The 16,273-nt window shown below is 45.2% G+C and overlaps 2 protein-coding genes across 2 annotated transcripts; one reads left to right on the forward strand and one right to left on the reverse strand.

Annotated features, from left to right (window-relative positions):
- Positions 1-420: 420 nt before the first annotated feature.
- On the forward strand, positions 421-1,138 carry LOC123121866 (photosystem I reaction center subunit V, chloroplastic). The gene has a single exon (XM_044541945.1). It carries the CDS (start codon positions 514-516, stop codon positions 934-936), a length of 423 nt encoding a protein of 140 aa, XP_044397880.1. The 5' UTR covers positions 421-513; the 3' UTR covers positions 937-1,138.
- A 780-nt stretch (positions 1,139-1,918) lies between these two features.
- Positions 1,919-5,921, reverse strand: LOC123121867 (WPP domain-interacting protein 2). The gene is made up of 2 exons (XM_044541946.1): positions 4,654-5,921; positions 1,919-2,793 (listed from the first exon to the last, which is right to left on the reverse strand). The coding sequence occupies exons 1-2, from the start codon at positions 5,663-5,665 to the stop codon at positions 2,147-2,149; spliced, it is 1,659 nt and encodes a 552-aa protein (XP_044397881.1). The 5' UTR covers positions 5,666-5,921; the 3' UTR covers positions 1,919-2,146.
- Between the last annotated feature and the right edge of the window lie 10,352 nt (positions 5,922-16,273).

Below are 16,273 nucleotides of genomic sequence, written 5' to 3' on the forward strand. Positions count from 1 at the left end.
GGAGGACGCCACGACTGGCCGTCGTCCCCGTCTCCAACTCAGACGATGCTACTCTCTCTCTCACACACACACACCGGCTGAACTGTTTTTTTAGTTGCCTCGGGATTAGGAAACGCGAAAATTTAAAATCTGAACTGCGAGGTTCATATGCTGCGCCCTGCACAGCCACCTTCTTCACGTGCCCTTGGTCTGCTGGCCAGTTGGCCATCCATGTAACTCTCGAGGGGCACACAAGCGACACGTCACAGTGGCAGTGCTGACTTGCCGTGAGAAGAGAAGAAGAAAAAAAGGTATGGCTCAGATACCTTATCCAGCACCCTCCAATGGCCACACGCCATGAGCATACCGCGAAATCCCGCTCGCCTCCACCACTAACCTCGCATTCCCGCGCCCCCACCATATCCCCCTATATACCCACACCACCAAACACCACGTACGTAGCGCCTACCGAGATCAAGAACTCGCCGCACGTTGGTTCTTGACCACCCACACAGATCCGAGGGAGAGAGGACCATGGCCACCTCGACCGCCGCCGTGCTGTCCCCGCCCACCGTGGCCGGGCTCCGCCTGGCGCCGTCCCCGCGGGCGGCCGTCTCGTTCCGGGCGCCGGCGAGGCGGTCCGTGGCGGCGCGGGCGGCGCTGGAGCCGTCGGTGGTGATCAGCCTCAGCACGGGGCTGTCGCTGGTGATGGGCCGCTTCGTCTTCTTCAACTTCCAGCGGGAGAACGTGGCGAAGCAGGTCCCCGAGCAGAACGGCAAGACCCACTTCGAGGCCGGCGACGAGCGCGCCAAGGAGTTCGCGGGCATCCTCAAGTCCAACGACCCCGTCGGCTTCAACCTCGTCGACGTCCTCGCCTGGGGCTCCATCGGCCACATCGTCGCCTACTACATCCTCGCCACCACCAGCAACGGATACGACCCACCCTTCTTCGGCTGATCCCTCCCATGTCTGCCTGCCTGCGTGCCGACCGGACCGGCTTGCTGTTGTAATCCGCCGTGTTTTCATTAGTTCTCTATACGCTGATGATGTACTATCATGTTTGTATGTATGTGAGATGGTGAAAGATTAATCTGGACAAGTAGTGCAACCGCGTGTGTGTATTCAGTGCCACATGAATGATTCGTGTTTTCATCTTCAATCATGGCAATACAACGGATATCAGAAATAATAAAAATTACATCCAGATCCGCAGACCACCTAACGACAACTACAAACACTGAAGCGAGCCGAAAGCGCCATCGTCGTTGCCCCTCCCTCGCCGGAGCTAGACAAAACTTATTATAGTAGACAGTTGGGAAGTCATTCTGCTAAGGCTCCATAGAACAAGCGCAGTAAAACAGCAACCGCTGCCGATGAAGAGTAGCGTGGATCGAAAGGATCCAACCTAAAAACACATGAATGTAGACGAAGGACCAGATCCGAACAAATTCATCAAGAACGGATCCGCTGGAGACACACCTCCACACGCTGGAGACACACCATCCGGACAATGAATCCATGCACAGTAGAGAAGCCAATCTCAACATCTGTAGTTATACTCATACTTTTTACAGGGTCGCAATGGGGACACACATTTTTTGTTCGCAAGCACCCTGATTTACCATCCATCTTATCATCAATATGATTACTTACCAGACGTAGACTTTAGCTGCCAACTGACTCAGTACTATCATCAATATGATTACTTACCAGACGTAGACTTTAGCTGCCAACTGACTCAGTACTATCATCAATATGATTACTTACCAGTTACCAAACGTAGACTTTAGCTGCCAACTGAATCATGAGACAGTTACGTTCTCCACGTGACAGTTATGTTCAGTATGTATGCACCAGAAAAATTGCATAACTGCTTCATGACTTGCACAGGCACAGCACATCCAAACAGCAACAGGGAAGAAGATGACAGCACGAGCACTGGTACACTTGGATGTTGGAATTCATTAATATTTCCAGGATACAGTTCAGAGAGAACCAGCAACAAGATTTGTGAATAAGTACAGTAAAGTGATGGTAACTAGCAAAATCTGAGTTGATGTTACAAACAGAAAATTTATAAGGCCACCAATGCCTAATAGATTACAGGAAGTAACTTTTCAATAATGTCTACACAGAGGCTCATCCGCAGAGAAACTTTCTAACCTCATCAAGTAGGTACAAATTCGGGGGGAGAGGGCAAGAACCGCGCGACGAATGTCCACGCTGCGATGCACAGCAGCACTAACTGAACGGAACAAAAAAGTGAAGCTCGACTTGCTCCTGCCTGCAGCTTCAGGACCTCTGAAGCGTTCGACAGCTCTTTGCACTGTGACTCTAGCTTCTCCACCATCTCCTCTAGCGTCCTCGCTCTGTTCTCGGTGTGCCGAAGCTTGACCTCCAGCTGTTTGTGATCCTCGGACAGAGTCTTCTGAGCTTCTTGAAGAGTGCCCTGACCCTCAGTCTGGGGTTGCCAAGCTTCTGAAGCTCTTTTCAGGATGAAGCACTGGATCTCGGCCTCCATCTTCTCCATGAGCAGTTGATCAACTTCAGACTGTAGGGAAAGTAGCTTGCTATTGTATAGCGCGGTTTCCCCTGGTTTTGTCTTGTTGAGTGTGTCAAGTTCAAGTATTCTTGAATCCTTCTCATCGATGAGAAGGGAAGCTTCTTCCAGCTTGGACTCTAGAAGCTTCAACTTTTCACTTATTTCTTCTGAAAAATCTTCGCAATTGGGTGAACTACTCCATTCATTTTCATCGTAATTGTCTGTGGAATTGTCACTGCTTTCTTTCCCGATTTCCACAAACATTTGGAGCTCTGCAGAAATATGCAGAAACAAACAGTTATTGCAAAAAACATTTTGACTGAAGCAAAAGATGGTTTCATGTTTTCAACAAAACATTTTCGTCCAACTGCAATGATACGGCAACAGAGCACTCACGAATTTATAATTGGAAATGGACCAAGGAAACTTCCCAGAACATGGAGGGCAAGCAGATGCTTTTACACATTTTTTTATGCTATAATGGCTGCTACTGAAACTACTAGGAAATAAGCTTGTGGACTACGGAGTACAAATTTTCTTTCTTAAAACTAGGAGATGAAGCAGACCACTTGATGTGATATGAAATATACATTAAAAAAATTGCCACAGAGAATATAATGATACACTAAAACACAAGAGATCTTTTCTCATGAAATGGGAAAGTCCACAATGGCAGTAATTAATTGCCAGAGCATTGAATTAATGTATTGATCAACTCACCAAGTCACCACTTAACTGTTGATAGTCTGATGTGTTAAACAGCAAAAAAGAACATGCATACTGCATTCCTTTTTAAACAAGCATTGTTATCACTGTTAACACCTCGCCTTAAACCTAAACTGGAATAAAATATCAATAAGGACTGTTTTAGCAGGATTTCCTAACATAATGTGAGCCAAGTTCAACACCAGGTTTGCCATATTTTCCCATGGGAGCAAGCTCATTGAAAAGTGGAGACGCGCCCTCCCCTGTAGCCATTATATTATTATAACAACCGTAGCCTCCATTCCCTCTTCCGCCACCATTGCTGTGTATTCACGCCACAGCTGACACCCTCACATAGCTAAGTAGCATTGATGTGTACAAACTTCTAACTCACAATCATGTCTGCTCTAAATTTCGCTGGAAGTTCATCAACTCCGTTACTACAAGTAATTTCTTCTTCGCCGGGTACTTTTCCTATCAGAGATCAACTTCTCTTCTCTTCCATCTCAAATCTTACTACAAGCTGGACATGTTGATGAAACATGGGTTACTAAATCATCAACTTCTCTTCCATTTCAACTCTGTTGATGATATGACTCACTATCACCAGGCTTCCATGAGGGAAATGGGGAAAAAAATCAGCATTCAGATTCCCCTCTTGACAAGGCTTAACAAATTAAATTCAACTGTGATTTTCAGTGAAATCAATAGGCAGGAAATGCAAAACTGGTTTCTTTTTACACAATGGCCAAAAGGTGACTTGTGCACAACTAGGAACCTCATAAGTTAACTGGCATGCCTGTGCACATCGGACAAGAAGTCACTGCATCCAAGGGGCCAAGCATATAGGTGGGGTGGTGGCATACCAAGAAGAGAAAGAGACTGATGTAACCATAACTTGCAGATCCAATATGAGAGCGAAGCAGCAGCAACAGGTTAGGAGAATGACCATTTTTCCCTAATAATGGCTATTGAAGATGATATGCTTTCTTCAGAATTGACATGTTACTGAGTCCACAACAGTTGGTATGACCCAAGCATGAGGCCACAGTGGATTAAACTTGTCAAAATTAGTATCTAGGATCCTCTACAAACATCATGGATGTATGTCTTGTCCCATTTATTGTTGATCACTATAATACATCAAGCTTTCAGTTATTTCCAGCTAATAAAGTAGGCCATTTTAGGAAACCAAACGGTTTAATCTCAAAATGAATAGCTGAACAAAAATACTCGGTAGTAGTAGAAATTCTGAACTACGCCCTCTAAGGTCTAAGATGGTAAGTAGGCTCTGTGAAATGCAAATTTCCATGTCAAATGGTAACAAATACCTGCTCGGTCTAATTGAATAAACTCGTTGGCTCATCAAGCTAAAGTGAAAGGGATATTTTACGAGAATAAACTAAAGGGGGATTATATAATCATACCATTCTCAAGTGCTTCTTGTGCTGACTGAAGCATCGAAATCGAGTCGGTGTACGGATCAAGACCTGAATGGATCCCTCCATTCTCACCCTTGCCGATGCTCCCTTCATGAAATCCATGATCATGGGCATACAAATCACCATTCCCCATTGCCATTCTCCCTACTGCACTCCCATTGTCCTTATAGAAACCTCCAGCTGCGGATCGCAAGTGCTCACTTGGAGCTTCATCGTCGCTGTGGTCGCCATCAGTGTAGAGAAACTTGTGAACGCCATTACTGCTGATGCCAGCGCTTGATTTTCGGGCGTGAGCAGCGCCAGTGCTGCGGAGGTCAGACTCGACGCTGGAGCGCGAGTTCTCCGGCTCCACCGTGGAGGAGGCCGCAGAGACGGCGCGCGCACCGGCGCCGCGGGCGCGTGCGGTACGGAGGTTCTTGGCGTGAGCAGCGGCGCCAGGGGCGCGGGACCGCGCCCTGTCGCGGTCGCGGCCGAAGCCAGCGAGCGAGAAGTCGTGGCGCGGGAGCACGGTGGAGGACTTGCTGGTCCGGTCGTCGCTGTTGTCCGAGTCGGCGCCGCCGGCGCCCACCGAGAAGCCGGCGGACGCGATCAGGAGGCCAAGATCCGGGTCCAGACTAGTCAGAGCCGGACCCGGGGCCGGAGCCGGGGACGGCGACGGAGGCGCCTCCGGCGGCACGAAGCTGGACTCGACCGACGCGACCGGGCTGTCCTCCTCGGCCGCCGCCTCCTGCTTCCCCTTGGGCGCGTCGGCGCCGACGGGGAGGCGTCGCTTATGGAGCTGCGCCAGGTCCACCTCAGCGCTAGCAGGGCCAGCGGCGGCGGCGACTGAGGCAGCGACGGGGCCCGCGGGGGAGCCGCCCTCGTCGTCGTGGTGCCCGCGGGGGATACGGCGCCACCGGCGGAGGCCGCGGCCCTTGGCGGCCGGGCGGCCGGGCGGTGAGAGCGGCGGCGGTGGCGACTCGCCGACGGAGCCGACGCTGTTGGCGCCGGAGTCCATGCCGTCCGTCCGGCGCCAATTGGCGTCAACGCCGGCGGGCTTGGGAGGCGGATGGGATCAGGGAGCTGGGAGGGGAGCGCGCTGGGGTTGTCGGGAGCGCATGGCGGGGCTATGAGGATCGGGAATTCCTGGGATTCGATCTCGGACCCGGAGATCCAAACGAGGAGTGGAAGTGGGGAGGAAGCAGGGGAGGGGAGTAAAGAAAACAGGGGAGGGGAATGGAGTTTTCCTTATCGTATGGTCGTTCTGGCAGCAGCTTCTATGATGCCTGTCTTCTGTACTTGATTACGCAATCTACCAAGATCAGTTTATTGCCTATCGACCGCCGTCGGATCGGGACAATCGAGTGGCGGCAGCAGGAGGAGCGAGCTAGGCGGCCGGCGACGGCGACGGCTAGACGGCTAATGCGACCAGGTGCCCTGGCGTATGTCATGGCCTCATGGGTTTCTACACCGTTCTTCCAGACACAGATCATGCAGAGTTTCATAAAGTCGGATCCACCTTTTAGAAAAAAAAAATTAGACCTTCTTACCTGATGAACGTTCGCCATAGAGGGTGGCATATGCGAACGATTTCGTGGCTGTTTTTTTTTTTTACTTGGAACCCCTAGATTCCATTATTCAACGGGCACAGCAATATCGCTGGCCAGCAACAGACTTACATCGTTCGGCACAGCCTCCATCCACAAACGGTATGGTTCCTGGCCATTGCTCCCCATTACAGCAAGTGCATGGGCTACTTTATTACAATCACGAGGAGCATATGAAAAGACTACCTTAGTAAAATTAAGGCGAACAAACTGACGGATATCCCTATAGATGATGCCTTCAGGGGACCGGTCATAATCAGTATTTTGCAAAGCTTTCAGGAGAGGAAGTGGCGAGGGGTGGCATTTTCTTCAAGCCACATGGTAGTTTCTTCCCCGAGAAGACAATTTTCGTCTAGAAACCGTCGATCTTTCCTCACAACTAAAACTGCCACCAAATGACCTTCACTTGCCACCCCCTCCCAACTGTTTTCCGACAACTCAAAGCCGCTGCACCGACAGATAACATGCCGTGGATCTTATGTGGCGCTAAAACTTCATGATAGATCAAATCATGATTACGACTGGAGAGGGACGTTGATGTTCCAAACATTGGGTTCAAGAGCTCGGTTTGATAGACATAAACCTCAGTGATCGGCTTTACACCAGAAGGAGCAATGAGATATATAAACTCACCCCCCATGGTGAGACTAGACAGATTCATCGCCTCCTGCTTGAACATTGTCCCAAAAACAACGGTCACACCCTTGCCGTTCACCGGGTAACATTGCCCTTTTTTAGGGGAAGATTCATCTTTTAGATGAAGGTAAATGTTCTGCATCGGCTGACCGGCTACATCTCTTGCCGGTCGCGCAAGAACCGCCCGATCGGGGCAAGATCGTGCAACGACATGCGGCTTTGTGGCTCACACGCACTGTCTGCGCCGCGCTGCCTTATGCTCTCATGCGTTGCTCTCTTCCACTTGTTCCCCTGGCGTGAACGCGGTCCCTTCTCTTTTGTTTCTCTTCTTCTCCAACGAACTACATATCTCATGGCTACCTCCTGTCGGGGCTCAGACCACGCACTACTATGATGGGCGTTCCCTAAGCTTGACCCCATCCTCTCTCTACCTCCGCATGAGGGCCGATGTTGCTCTCCCACCTCCCCATCTCGTGTCGCAACCACGTATTGGGGATGCTGGGACCGCTGGACGAGGATGTTGCAACCTTCCAATTGTGACGGAGACTCATCCGGTGATGTTGGGACCGTCTACCGAGGATGTCGCGACCGGTAGCAGTGCTATAACGGCGAGCGACATTTTGCTAGGATTGGCACTGCAGGTCCGGCAACACCAAATGTTGCGATCCAGATGCTGGAACTTGCAACATCAACTTCTGGGCTGTCGTCAAACGTCGCAACCGTTTGATGAGTCCAATTCGGCATCACATTTTACTTCTTGTTTTGCATCGTAGTCATAGGATTTTCAAGATTTTATCACATCCGCACACTCTTTTTGGCTTATTCTTTCAAGATCCTAATGAAGAAGGAGATTTGAGTTATTAAAGAAAGAAACATCAATACAAGGGTGAAAAATCATGCTAATTGGCATGATAATAACCTACCATACAAAGTATCAATCAAATGGGAGAAGATCAGCTACGTGGGCGCTTCTAGAAGAGAAGACAACATCTCGTACGAGCATGCCCACTCGAACCGTGCAGCGGCGCCACCATCTGATCAACTACTTCAACTCCATGCCATTGGATCGCACAGTGGACACACAAAGAGACTAGAACACACACCAGAACCAAGAACACTAGCCTCCAGAAGGAGTTTCGAGGGGGTATTGACAGAAGGGCTCTGTGACGGAGCTAAGTCCGGCAGATCTTGGGGTAGGGGACCCCGAGCTAGGCGATTGGACAGAATGGTAACACGGAATGCTACTCGGCCAAGCAACGCTTGATATCCACAAAGGGACTATATTGAAGCTCAATGCTTCAATGCGATAGTTATTGGGAGTTTCGAATACCACGACCAGCGCGAACCTTCCTGTGTAGTGGATTTCCTTCTCGGGATGATTCTGTTAAACATTGTTTTACTAGGCTAGATGCGCGATGGGTCAAACTGCATTTTTCTTAAGATTTCTGCACATATGAGGCTGAGACTACTACCGTTGTCCATCAGAACCCTAGTTAGGTGGAAGCCATCAATGATGGGGTCGAGGACGAGCCCGGCGACTCCCCCATTGTGGATTCCTACATTACCATCTCGATGATCGAATGTGATCGGAATTTCCAACCATGATCTATGTTGTGGTTGCGCGGCCTTGATACATCTCCAACGTATCTATAATTTTTATTGTTCATGCTATTATATTATCTGTTTTGGATGTTTTATATGCATTAATATGCTATTTTATATGTTTTTGGGACTAGCCTATTAACCTAGAGCCTGGTGTCAGTTTCTGTTTTTTCCTTGTTTTAGTGTTTCGTAGAAAAGGAATACCAAACGGAGTCCAAACGAAATAAAACTTTGGCCATGATTTTTCTTGGACCAGAAGACACCCAAGAGACTTGGAGTACAAGTCAGAGAAGCTTCGAGGCGGCCACAAGGGTGGAGGGCGTGCCCCCCAACCTTGTGGGCCCCTCGAGGGTCTCCTGACCTAATTCTTCCTCCTATATATACTCTTATACCCCAAGAACATCCAGGAGAGCCACGAAACCACTTTTCCACCGCCGCAACCGTCTGTACCCGTGAGATCCCATCTTGGGGCCTTTTCCGGCGTCCTGCCGGAGGGGGAATCGATCATGGAGGGCTTCTACATCAACATCATTGCCTCTCCAGTGAAGCGTGAGTAGTTTACCACAAACCTACGGGTCCATAGCTAGTAGCTAGATGGCTTCTTCTCTCTCTTTGATTCTCAATACAAAGTTCTCCTCGATGTTCTTGGAGATCTATTCGATGTAATACTCTTTTGCGGTGTGTTTGCCGAGATCCGATGAATTTTGGCTTTATGATCAAGTTTATATATGAATATTATTTGAATCTTCTCTGAATTCTTATATGCATGATTTGATATCTTTGCAAGTCTCTTCAAACTATCGATTTGGTTTGGCCAACTAGATTGGTTTTTCTTGCAATGGGAGAAGTGCTTAGCTTTGGGTTCAATCTTGCGGTGTCCTTTCCCAGTGACAGTAGGGGCAGCAGGGCACGTATTGTATTGTTGCCATCGAGGATAAAAAGATGGGGTTTTCATCATATTGCTTGAATTAATTCCTCTACATCATGTCATCTTGACTAATGCGTTACTCTGTTCTTTATGAACTTAATACTCTAGATGCATGCTGGATAGCGGTCGACGTGTGGAGTAATAGTAGTAGATGCAGAATCATTTCGGTCTACTTGACACGGACGTGATGCCTATATTCATGATCATTGCCTTAGATATCGTCATAACTTTGCGCTTTTCTATTCGTTCACCCATCGTAATAATTTCTATCTTGAGAGAAGCCTCTAGTGAAACCTATGGCCCTCGGGTCTATTTTACATCATATAAGTTTCCGATCTATATTTTCAGTTTCCTATTTCTTTTACTTTGCAATCTTTACTTTCCATTCCATATGCCAAAAATACCAAAAAAATTACTTTGCCGTTTATCATCTCTATCAGATCTCACGTTGCAAATAACCGTGAAGGGATTGACAACCCCTTATCGTGTTGGGTGCAAGGTTGGTGTTTGTTTGTGCAGGTATTCGATGACTTGAGTGTAATCTTCTACTGGATTGATACCTTGGTTCTCAAAAACTGAGGGAAATACTCACTCTACTTTGCTGCATCACCCTTTCCTCTTCAAGGAAAAAACCAACGCAAGCGCAAGAGGTAGCAGGAAGAATTTCTGGCGCCGTTGCCGGGGAGATCTACATCAAGTCAAGACATACCAAGTACCCATCATAAACTCTCATCCCTCGCATTACATTATTTGCCATTCGCCTCTCGTTTTCCTCTCCCCCACTTCTAAAACGATTTTCGAGAAGATTGGCCTTCTCTTCGCCCCTCTTCCGTTCGATCTTTTGTTTGCTTGTGTTACCATGTGCCTTCTTTTTGCTTGCATCTTCGCTTTCTAAAAGTTTATGGATCCTCATCCACTTGCTAATCTTTTTAAGAGATCCAATTATGATGAACCAAGTTCTAGTGATTTGAGTGCGCTAGATTATCTTTATGAGGTTTTGCTTGAAATCCATGAATCTGAAGATTGTGATGAAGTGCTTTATGAAGTGATTCACAATAAATCTTTGAATAAAAAGCATGATTGCAATGATGTTATTATAAATTCTATTAATGTCAATTGTGCTAATAATATGCAAAACCCTAAGCTTGGGGATGCTAGTTTTGCTATGTCCACTACTTGTTGCAATGATCATGATTGGGGTGATTCTTCTTATGATCTTGAAAATGTATTTAAGCCCCGTGATGAATATGAGATTGATAATAGTGTTGGCAATAATATTGAAAGTGGGTTTGGAAGAGTGTCGACTTTAGATCCCACATATTTGGATAATGTTCATCTTACAAATTTTTTGATAAAATTGGGTTTGGAGAGGTCATGACTTTAGTTAATGTTGATCCCACTATTTTGGAAGAGTGTCAACTTCGCATGCATGTGGATCGTGTTGAGAATATGTTATGTGATAGCTATTTTGTTGAATTTGCTTATGATCGTACATGTAATTATTATGAGAGAGAAAAATATGTTTGTAGAAATTTTCATTACTAAATTACCTCTCTTCCTGTTGAGATTGCTATCGTCTCTCTCTTCTTCCTTGCATATGCTAGTTTGTGCTGGCTATGATAATTTGTTTGCCTATAAGATGCCTATGCATAGGAAGTATGTTAGAATTAGATGTGTTTTTCACATGCTATATGATGCCCTCCTTGTACTTCAATTCTTGTCTTTCATGTGAGCATCATTAAAATTATCGATGCCTAGCTTAATGGCTTTAAAGAAAAGTTCTTGTGTGGAGACAATCCAATTTTTTTCCTTGCTGTTTTGCAATAAATAAATCATCTAGCCTCTGGTTAGATGTGGTTTTGTGTTTTAATTAGTGTTTGTGCCAAGTAAGACCTATGGGATAGCCTATGATGATAGTTAATTTGATCTTGCTGAAAAACAGAAACTTTTGTGCTCACGAAAATAATTCTTATTTTTAGCTGGAGAGTGCTTTTTAGCTGATTCTTTTTGAATAAGATTAATAGACAAATTATTTAGGACATCCTATTTTTTCAGAATTTTTTGAGTTACAGAAGTATTCAAACTATTCAGATTGCTACAGACTGTTTTGTTTTTGACAAATTCTGTTTTTCACGTGTTGTTTGCTTATTTTGATGAATCTATGGCTAGTATCGGGGGGGGGGGTATGAACCATGGAAAAGTTGGAATACATTAGATATTACACCAATATAAATAAAGAATTAGTTCACAACAGTACCAAAAGTGGTGATTTGTTTTCTTATACTAACGGTTACGAGATTTTCTGTTGAGTTTTGTGTTGTGAAGTTTTCAAGTTTTGGGTAAGGATTTGATGGACTATGGAATAAGGAGTGACAAGAGCCTAATCTTGAGTATGTCCAAGGCACCCAAAAGTAATATTCAAGGATGTCAAAAAGCCTAAGCTTGGGGATGCCCCGGGAAGGCATCCCCTCTCTCGTCTTCGTCTATCTGTTACTTTACTTGAGGCTATATTTTTATTCACCACATGATAGGTGTTTTGCTTGGAGCATACTGTATGATTTGAGTCTTTTCTTTCTAGTTTGACACAATCATCCTTTCTGTACACACATTTTGAGAGAGACACACATGAATTGTGATTTATTAGAATTCTCTATGTGCTTCACTTATATCTTTTGAGCTAGGCGAAATTTGCTCTAGTGCTTCACTTATATCTTTTTAGAGCACGGCGGTGATTTTATTTTATAGAAATTGTTGAACTCTTGTAATTCACTTATATTATTTTGAGAGTCCTTAGAACAGCATGGTAATTTGCTTTGGTTATAAAAATAGTCCTAATATGATGTGCATCCAAAAGGGATATAATAAAAACTTTCATATATAGTGCATTGAATACTATGAGAAGTTTGATTCCTTATGATTGTTTTGAGATATGAAGATGATGATATTAGAGTCATGCTAGTGAAGTAGTTTTGAATTTGAGAAATAATTGTGTTAAAGTTTGTGAGTCCCGTAGCATGCATGTATGGTGAACTGTTATGTGACGAAGTTGGAGCATGAGATGTTTTTTGATTGTCTTCCTTATGAGTGGCGGTCGGGGACGAGCGATGGTCTTTTCCTACCAATCTATCCCCCTAGGAGCATGTGCATAGTACTTTGTTTCGATGACTAATAGATTTTTTCAATAAGTATGTGAGTTCTTTATGACTAATGTTGAGTCCATGGATTATACGCACTCTCACCTCTCCGCCATTGTTAGCCTCTCTAGTACCGCGCAAATTTCGCCGGTACCATAGACCCACCACATATCCTTCCTCAAAACATCCACCATGCCTACCTATCATGGCATTTCCATAGCCATTCCGAGATATATTGCCATGCAACTTTCCACCATTCCGTTATTATGACATACATCATCATTGTCATATTGCTTTGCATGATCATGTAGTTGACATCGTATTTGTGGCAAAGCCACTGTTCATCATATTTTTTTATACATGTCACTCTTGATTCATTGCACATCCCGGTACACCGCCGGAGGCATTCACATAGAGTCATATTTTTGTTCTAGTATAGAGTTGTAATTTTTGAGTTGTAAGTAAATAGAAGTGTGATGATTTTCATTATTAGAGCATTGTCCCATGTGAGGAAATAAAAAAGGAGAGAAAGGCCAAATAAAAAAGAGAAGGCCCTAAAAAATGAGAGAAAAAGAGAGAAGGGACAATGTTACTATCCTCTTTGCCACACTTGTGCTTCAAAGTAGCACCATGATCTTCACGATAGAGAGTCTCTTATGTTGTCACTTTCATATACAAGTGGGAATTTTTCAATATAGAACTTGGCTTGTATATTCCAATGATGGGCTTCCTCAAACGCCCTAGGTCTTCATGAGCAAGCAAGTTGGATGCACATCCACTTAGTTTTCTTTTTGAGCTTTCATACACTTATAGCTCTAGTGCATCCGTTGCATGGCAATCCCTACTCACTCACATTGATATCTATTAATGGGCATCTCCATAGCCCGTTGATACGCCTAGTTGATGTGAGACTATCCCCCTCTTTTTTTGTCTTCTCCACAACCACCGTCTATTCCACCTATAGTGCTATGTCCATGGCTCACGCTCATGTATTGCGTGAAAGTTGAAAAGGTTTGAGAACGTCAAAAGTATGAAACAATTGCTTGGCTTCTCATCGGGGTTGTGCATGATTTAAATGTTTTGTGTGATGAAGGTGGAGCATAGCCAGACTATATGATTTTGTAGAGATAAGCTTTCTTTGGCCATGTTATTTTGAGAAGACATAATTATTTTGTTAGTATGCTTGAAGTATTATTGTTTTTATGTCAATATTAAACTTTTGTTTTGAATCTTACGGATCTAAACATTCATGCCACAATAAAGAAAATTACATGGATAAATATGTTAGGTTGCATTCCACATCAAAAATTCTGTTTTTATCATTTACCTACTTGAGGACGAGCGGGAATTAAGCTTGGCGATGCTTGATACGTCTCCAACGTATCTATAATTTTTAATTGTTCCATGCTATTATATTATTTGTTTTAGATGTTTTAGATGCATTAATATCTATTATATATGATTTTTGGGACTAACCTATTAACCTAGAGCCCAGTGCCAGTTTCTGTTTTTTTCCTTGTTTTAGAGTTTCGCAGAAAAGGAATACCAAACGGAGTCCAAACGGAATAAAAATTTTGCCACGATTTTTCTGAAGGAAATATGCCCTAGAGGCAATAATAAAGTTGTTATTTATATTTCCTTATATCATGATAAATGTTTATTATTCATGCTAGAATTGTATTAACTGGAAACTTAGTACATGTGTGAATACGTAGACAAACAGAGTGTCCCTAGTATGCCTCTACTTGACTAGCTCGTTAATCAAAGATGGTTAAGTTTCCTAACCACAGACATGTGTTGTCATTTGATGAACGGGATCAGATCATTAGAGAATGATGTGATGGACAAGACCCATCCGTTAGCTTAGCATAATGTTCGTTTAGTTTTATTGCTATTGCTCTCTTCATGACTTATACATATTCCTCTGACTATGAGATTATGCAACTCCCGAATACAGGAGGAACACTTTGTGTGCTATCAAACGTCACAACATAACTGCATGATTATAAAGATGCTCTACAGGTGTGTCCGAAGGTGTTTGTTGAGTTGGCATAGATCAAGATTAGGATTTGACACTCCGTGTATCGGAGAGGTATCTCTGGGCCCTCTCGGTAATGCACATCACTATAAGCCTTGCAAGCAATGTGACTAATGAGTTAGTTGCAGGATGATGCATTACGGAACAAGTAAAGGGACTTGCCGATAATGAGATTGAACTAGGTATGAGGATATCAACGATCGAATCTCGGGCAAGTAACATACCGATGACAAAGGGAATGACGTTTGTTCTTATGCGGTTTGACCGATAAAGATCTTCGTAGAATATGTAGGAGCCAATATGAGCATCCAGGTTCCGCTATTTGTTATTGACCGGAGATGTGTCTCGGTCATGTCTACATAGTTCTCGAACCCGTAGGGTCCGCACGCTTAATGTTCGATGACGATTTGTATTATGAGTTATGTGTTTTGGTGACCGAAGTTTGTTCGGAGTCCCGGATGAGATCACGGACACGACGAGGGGTCTCAAAATAGTGGAGAGGTAAAGATTGATATATTGGAAGGTTATATACGGACACCGGAATGGTTCCGAAGAAGATCGGGGATTTTTCGGAGTACCGGGAGGTTACCGGAACCCCCGGGAAAGTTATTGGGCCTATTGGGGCATAGTGGAGGAGAGGAGCCAGGCCACGGGAGGTGGCGCGCGCCCCCTTGCCCCAATCTAAATTGGACAAGGGGAGGGGGTGCGGCCCCCCTCTTTCCTTCTCCCTCTCTCTCCCTTCCCCTTTCCCTCTCCGTTGGAAGGAAGGAGGGGGGATCCTATTTGGACTAGGAGTCCAAGTAGAACTCCCCCCTTGGCGCCCCCTCCTTGGCCGCCGGCTTCCTTCTCCCCCTCTATATACGTGGCCAGGGGGCACCCCAAAGACACAACAGTTGTTTCTTAGCCGTGTGCGGTGCCTCCTCCACAGTTTACCACCTCAGTCATATTGTCGTAGTGCTTAGGCGAAGCCCTGTGCGGATCACAACACCAACACCGTCGCCACGCCCTTGTGCTGACGGAACTCTCCCTCGACCCTCTACTGGATCAAGAGCTCGAGGGACCTCATCGTGCTTAACGTGTGCTGAACACGGAGGTGCCGTACGTTCGGTACTTGGATCGGTTGGATCATGAAGACGTTCGACTACATCAACCGTGTTAACTAAACGCTTCCGCTTTCGGTCTATGAGGGTACGTGGACACACTCTCCCGTCTCATTGCTACGCATCTCCTAGATAGATCTTTCATGATCGTAGGTAATTTTTTTGAATTACTACGTTCCCAACAGTGGCATCCGAGCCAGGTCTATGCGTAGATGTTATTTGCACGAGTAGAACACAATGAGTTGTGGGCAATAATAGTCATACTGCTTACAACCAACGTCTTACTTTGATTCGACGGTGTTGTTGGATGAAGTAGCCCGGACCGACATTACATGACCGCGTTCATGAGACTAGTTCTACCAACGTGCTTCGCACACAGGTGGCTGGCGGGTGTCTGTTTCTCCAACTTTAGTTGAATCGAGTTTGACTACGGCCGGTCCTTGTTGAAGGTTAAAACAACACACTTGATGAAAAATCGTTGTGGTTTTGATGCATAGGTAAGAACGGTTCTTGCTAGAAGCCCGTAGCAGCCACGTAAAACTTGCAACAACAAAGTAGAGGACGTCTAACCTGTTTTTGCA

This window comes from Triticum aestivum, chromosome 5D (assembly GCF_018294505.1).
Source record: "Triticum aestivum cultivar Chinese Spring chromosome 5D, IWGSC CS RefSeq v2.1, whole genome shotgun sequence".
NCBI classification, from domain to species: Eukaryota; Viridiplantae; Streptophyta; class Magnoliopsida; order Poales; family Poaceae; genus Triticum; species Triticum aestivum.